This window comes from Denticeps clupeoides, chromosome 11, assembly GCF_900700375.1.
Source record: "Denticeps clupeoides chromosome 11, fDenClu1.1, whole genome shotgun sequence".
NCBI lineage: Eukaryota > Metazoa > Chordata > Actinopteri > Clupeiformes > Denticipitidae > Denticeps > Denticeps clupeoides.
Window position 1 is genome coordinate 10,831,817 of NC_041717.1, and position 6,259 is coordinate 10,838,075.

General features: G+C 41.6%; 2 protein-coding genes across 2 annotated transcripts; one reads left to right on the forward strand and one right to left on the reverse strand.

The window, feature by feature from the left end:
* Positions 1-2,222, forward strand: gstt1a (glutathione S-transferase theta 1a). Its single transcript, XM_028996311.1, has 5 exons — positions 1-187; positions 1,118-1,205; positions 1,290-1,440; positions 1,541-1,717; positions 1,958-2,222. Exons 1-5 carry the CDS (start codon positions 76-78, stop codon positions 2,156-2,158), a joined length of 729 nt encoding a protein of 242 aa, XP_028852144.1. The 5' UTR covers positions 1-75; the 3' UTR covers positions 2,159-2,222.
* A 362-nt stretch (positions 2,223-2,584) lies between these two features.
* On the reverse strand, positions 2,585-3,559 carry LOC114799655 (taste receptor type 2 member 40-like). Its single transcript, XM_028996450.1, has one exon. The coding sequence runs from the start codon at positions 3,557-3,559 to the stop codon at positions 2,585-2,587; it is 975 nt and encodes a 324-aa protein (XP_028852283.1).
* Positions 3,560-6,259: the final 2,700 nt, after the last annotated feature.

Genomic DNA, 6,259 nt, shown 5'->3' on the forward strand with positions numbered 1-6,259 from the left:
TTTGTCCATAAGTACCCGTTATCGCTGGAGGCCATCCCCCGAACGTTCTCCGGGTCTCCAGCGCTCCTCGCCAGCATGCCGCTGGAGCTCTTCCTCGACCTGCATTCCCAGCCCTGCCGCTCGGTCTACATCTTCGCCAAGAAGAACAGCGTCCCCTTCGAGCTCCGCGTGGTGGACCTGACGACAGGTAGCGGCCCGTCGAGCTCTCCGTCGATCTTCTTTCGGGCTTTTTCCTCGCCGCCGCAGCAGATGCTGGCCGAGATTGGTCTCCTTCCGACGTGCGGCGGAGGAAATGCCACAAGAGGGGGAAAAAAAAGAACTTCTGGGCCGCTCCTAGTGTCGCTGTTAAATAAAGTAATGAGAAGACGCTGACACACGCGCCATATACTATTTTAACCAAAGCGTTATTTTTTTATTTTTTTTTTACTCTTTTGCTCTTGCGTGGAGTATGAAACAGAATAACGCGATAAGGTCTCCCTGCACATTCCCATTTTTATTACGTAACGTGACCTCCCAAAGTTCACAGTCCACACTTTTCACCCCTAAATCCTGGACTCAAGCCAACATCAAACGACCGACCGTATCGTTCCTTCATCCACTCACTCGCTCGGTCGCTGTGGAACGCGCGTCTGACTTTTTATTACCTCACAAAATGTTAGGTGGTTTTAGCTGGCAGCTACACAGAGCAAGTGGCCATATTCACCGTACTAAATTGAAAAGATTAACAAAAATCGATCTGCAGGTGTAAATATGATCTCCTTGTGAACCACTAGAGGGCGACACAGTTTACACACTCCACAGTTTGAGAACCAAGGCCTTACACTATAATTTACATGTATATTTACATTTAAGGCATTTGGAAGAACCCTTATCCAGAGCAACTTACAACGTACTTCCATGTTACAATCGATTAAGTGATCAATTCTGGTTCACTAGGACCCCCAACTATGAATACAATCTTTTTATTCACTATGTTGTAGTTTCTATACCTCAAGGGGAAGTTCATTCCACCACAGAGGGGCCAAGAGAATTCCTTAGCAGGCTTCAGTAATAATTTGTGGTACACATTTACACACTTTTTTTTAGCAATGCTGCTTCATTTTTGCCTCCAATCCAGGTCAGCAGTATGGAGAAGAGTTCGGAAAGATTAGTATGGTGAGGAAGGTGCCTGTATTAAAGGAGGATAACTTTGTCCTCACTGAGAGGTACAGTCGGTTCTGATGACCATTGTTTGATATGCTGTGATTCGTTTTTTTATCCACGGTCAATTTATTTTCTGTAATCTCCAGCATAGCCATTCTGAAGTACATGGCTGAGAAGTTTCGCACTCCTGACCACTGGTACCCTGCAGATTTGCAGAAGCGAGCACTGGTGAATGAATACCTTGCATGGCAGCACTCGTCCGTAAGGGCACATGGGTCAAAGGTGTTCTGGTTCAGGGTAAGGGCTGAGTAAACATCTGTTAGGTAACACCACGTGGTGTTGCATTTTACTGCCTGTGCAACCTTCCGAATTCCCATCAGTTCTGTTGTTAAATCAGACCATGGCACCCTTGATAACTGGGGCTCCAGTCCCTCAGGAGAAGATGGACTCAGCTGTGGAGGACCTCAATGCGACTCTGAAGATCTTCGAGGAGAAGTTCCTTCAGAACAAGCCATTTATAGTTGGGGACCATATCTCACTTGCTGACTTGGTGGCCATAGTGGAGATAATGCAGGTGATGTCTTATATTCTTATCAAATTAACCAAATAATCTGATCTTTATACGTTAGCTCAATAAAACACAAAAATAACTCTTTCTGGAAACAACTGTTTGCCGAAGAGTGAGGCTAAAAGCCACTCATTGAACATTTGACAAAACTCCTGAATAACAAGTTTAACAAGTGTCCACTTTTGATCCTGCACATCTGTTTGGTTCAAGATATTCCCCCTAACTGGTGCTCTTGCGTTTTTGCAGCCTGCAGCTTCTGGCTTTGCTCTGTTTGAGAGCAGACCAGTGCTGTCAGCATGGAGGGACCGTGTCAAGAAAGAAATTGGTGAGGCTTTGTTCAACGAGGCTCATAAGACCATTTTCGACGTGGATAAGCTACCTCAGGTCTTCGAGAACAATCAGATGCTGGAGATTCTGAAGCCAAAACTGCTCAAGATGTTTAACTGATGAACACAACCATAAATGATCTCTATACATTTTTTTTCTAATTGATTAAACAATTTTGACTATATTAAAATGCTATCAGTTCTTTCTTTTTGTAACTTAAAATGAACAGAATTACCTGGTCCAGTTGCAATAGGAAAAAAACTCAATGTATTTAATATCAAAATAAAAGAACTACCTGAATTTTTTTATTTTTTTTTACTTCAATGCTATTTAATTTGATTTCAGTTCCATGTAGAGATGAGAAGACAGCAGGTTCTTTATTATGAATTAGATCAAATGAATGAAAGACACAGTAAAAACAGACAGATGCAACAGCAAGTCAATATTGACAAGTACTTCTAAATCCAGAGGTTCCTCTTCTAAAACCACATCTAGTGCTACTGTTAAATGTCACCTTTGTTCCAGGTGCAGTGGTGAATGTTGAAATCAGGTTACTTCAGTATCAGCCGTCTGACATTTCCCTGATGTGTCCGGAGGTTCCTTACAGCACAGAATCTTCAGCAACTTTTCCTTCAGGAACTTGTTTGAAGCCGTGAGAAGCGCTCCTGACATGATGCAGTAGAAAGTGCAGCTGCAGATGATGATGTGGTATGAGACATTGCTCTGAATGAGCTCGGAGATGAAGTAAAAGGACATGATGATGAGGGTGGTGAGATAAATGCCCACAAGAGACACGGTGAGCTTGCACACCCTCAGGTAAGAGTCCAAGCTTTGGCACTGAGTCTGGTTTTGGTGCAAGGCCATCACATGTTTGCAAAGGTGCACAACCAGTCGCAGGGATGTGGGCAGCATGATCATCAGAGGCAAGGGGATAAGGAAGCACAGAAAGAGCATCGTGTAGAGATCTACGTTGATCCATGAGGCAAAGACTAAGTTCGCAGAGTAGGAGATGTTGGTGGTGTTGGTAGTGGAGGGGACGTTTAGCATGTCTATCTGAAGTTGAAGGGTAAAAAAGGGACTGAATAAGATGTAGGAGCCCAAAACTGAGATCAGCAAGGCCTTGTTGATGACGGACGAGATGTTCCTTTTCAGTGCTCTGAAGAAAGTGGTAGTGAAACTTACCACCTTCATGCAGTAGAACAAGCTCAGCCAGGCAATGGACCAGAAGCTCACACAACAGCTGCCCAGCCAGAAGAACAAAGATGCTTTCAAGCCCGGCTGCACGACTTCGTTGATGATAATCATGTTCATCCAGACCAAAGCGACCAGCCAGAAGCAGGACAGCTCCACCACAATGTTACTGAGGGAGATGGAAGAAATAAGCCAGCCCACTGTCTGCATTCCCCCTTCTCTTTGCTGATGAAGAACCGTCTGGATGTAGTTGAAGGCGTTCAACTGGACACCGATGCACACTGGTATAATAGTGCCTCCCAGTTGAAGGCCCTGGCTACTCAGGCTCATGATGTGTCTGTAGAGGGGACAATTCAGCTGAATTTACACTCAGTCTGAAGTCCCTCACTCTCTTATAAAGATTCGCACTTGGTTATCTATGGAAATCAGTTTCGTGACTCATGCTCCAAGGCTAACAGGGATCAGGGTCCTTTAATTATCATGGGAACATGAATTTGAAAAAACAAATCAGGCTCAATGACAAAAAAAACATGGGGGTTGTAATGATATGTATTGTGGTATATAATAATATGTGCTATGAGGTTATGGTTTGGGTCAAAATTCGGTTCCATTTCACTGGGGTCGTATTAGGTTCCATTCAAGTACAATTAAGTGAATGTTAATGAGGCATTTATAAACATTACATACAAAGTCACATTTTTCTGTAGTTTATCCAAACCAGTCACAAAATGTTTTGAATAATTAGCAAATTCACACACATGAAATAAAAATCCCAGTAAAAGCTACATCTCACGCCACCTAAATGAACATGTTTTTGTCGTTGTTTGTTGCATTTCACTATTCAAATCTTTAATGGACAACATTAGTTTAATGGAGACACCAGAATTGCATTTGCTGTGGATCGCTTACCATGCAAATTGTAATACATGCCAGTTGTGTTTCTCACTGCGAGCAGATGATGATGCTAGTAAATAAGAGCTTTAGCTAAAATACATTACATGACAAATACAAAGACGATACAGAGCAGCATTACATAATATTTCACATTATCTGGCTGAATCTTTGACAATCTGCAATGATTGCAACAGTCATAATTTAATACTAAATACTTGTTTTTTTTTTATTAATTTTGTGCTTAGAGAATTGTAACATGGCATTTATCCAGACAACCTTCTGTTTATTGAGAAAACGTCCAACCAAGACAATACCACTGCAGTCCCTTAGCAAGAATTAATCAATGCTTTTTCAGGAAGAAGAAGAAGTGATGGAAAAGGTTGAATTTCTGCCAGTTTCAGTCCTATTGCTGGCTGGAGAGGGTGTGTTGAAGTTTTATTTGGCATGCCACCAAGGCCATCCGCAAGCATTACATTTTTTTATTGGGGGGGGGCTCATGGAGGAGGTTATTCCAGATGTCTAGAACCAGAGGTTCCCATGGCTTCCTGACCAGTCTGCAGGCATGTCTAGAGGAGTTGCCAAAAGGGCAGACCATCAAGTTCTTTTAAATGAAAACCAGGTTTCTCATTCTCCCTCATGGATGAGTGGACCATTTTTGCAGCTGGGTGGGTTTGTCCTCCCCACAGAGCCGGGCCTGCCAGTAATGTGATCCTTCCAGTGTGAGCTCCTTCTAATCACGCAAATTTATTATATTGTTTCACTTCTAATGACCTTCGTGTTCAGCAATTCCAGCAGTTTACATTTAAGGTGGAGCTTCAAAGATTGTAAAGCAACACAGACTCTCAGTATTTCTGCATAAAACATGATACAAAGAAAACTAAAAATAGGAATTATAATATTTTGTAATAATGTTACCAGATTTTTTCAGCAGATTTGTTATCTACTGTAACTGACATTAACGGCCTTCTGTATAGACACGGGCACGCTTTTTGTACGTGGAGTGTGGAGGAATGTCTCACTACTCTGTTTGCATGTTTTCTCCTTCCTCTTGCTCTTCCTCAATGAGTCATATAGAACCTATCAGTGTTGCTACTGTCAAAACACACGTATTCATAGCATCAAGATTAATATTTTATCCCGCAGTACATACCTCCTTAAGAATCACTTAAAACACTTAAAACAAAAACCTTCAGACCAGACCATTTACAGAAATGTAGACAAATACACCATACATGCATATATAATTATAAAAACATTATTAAGAATTCAAGTTTTAAATGAGTTCAAGATTAATCTGTGCTATGGTGCTGAATATTATAAGTATTCTTCTACCTGCTATAAGTATTAAATGTGCCTTCATTTCGCTTTGAACTTGGGTTTCTTATTATGTGTCCTGACGTATATTCCAAAGGCTTTCGATCATCATCAGCTCACGTTTTTTGCAGGTCTTTTAATTTGCTTCTAGTTATTCACACATATTTATGAGAGTATTTGTGAAAAAGTCCCTCAAATAAACATGGGTTACATGCAAAATTTCTCTTTTAAAATACGGATAAAAACATTGTGTATTATCTTTATACCTATCTGTCCCAACATTATGACCACTGATGTTAAAATGCAGTGTGGCAGTCACCAGAAGACCCCAAAGTCAAAGGTTCAAACCCCACTTACTATTGTCCCTGAGCAAGACTCTTGACCGGGAGTTGTTCCGGGGTTAACCGTATATTGTAAGTCACTCTGGACAAATGCTGTGAACATAAATGACATTGATTACCTCGTTACCATGGCACCTGGCTGTGGTTGGTATATGTCAGCCAGAGAAAAATCTCAAGTGAGTGGACCGTAGTGACTTTGTCAAGTGCCAACTTGGTTCAGGAAGGTATCGGGGTCACAGGTCATGGCCGGCAAGGCTCACTGATGCATGCTGGGAACGAGGCTGGTTTGGGTGGTGGGATCTGATAGAAGAGTTAATGTTGCTCAAATTGCTGACAGTCATGTGTCAGAACCTTTTAATATGATAATTTCTATTTATTTTCTCAACCAGGGGCTGTAAAAAAAAAAAAAAAGTGTATACATTTTTTTTTTTTTGTTGCACTCCTGTCCATGTCTTGACATATTTGCTCGGTACTCTGATCC

Coding starts and splice junctions, on each gene's coding strand:
- gstt1a (XM_028996311.1), top strand. CDS start 76: ATGCCGCTGGAGCTCTTCCTCGACCTGCATTCCCAGCCCTGCCGCTCG. Junction 188..1,117: donor CGTGGTGGACCTGACGACAG/GTAGCGGCCCGT, acceptor CCTCCAATCCAG/GTCAGCAGTATGGAGAAGAG. Junction 1,441..1,540: donor CAAAGGTGTTCTGGTTCAGG/GTAAGGGCTGAG, acceptor TTGTTAAATCAG/ACCATGGCACCCTTGATAAC.
- LOC114799655 (XM_028996450.1), bottom strand. CDS start 3,559: ATGAGCCTGAGTAGCCAGGGCCTTCAACTGGGAGGCACTATTATACCA.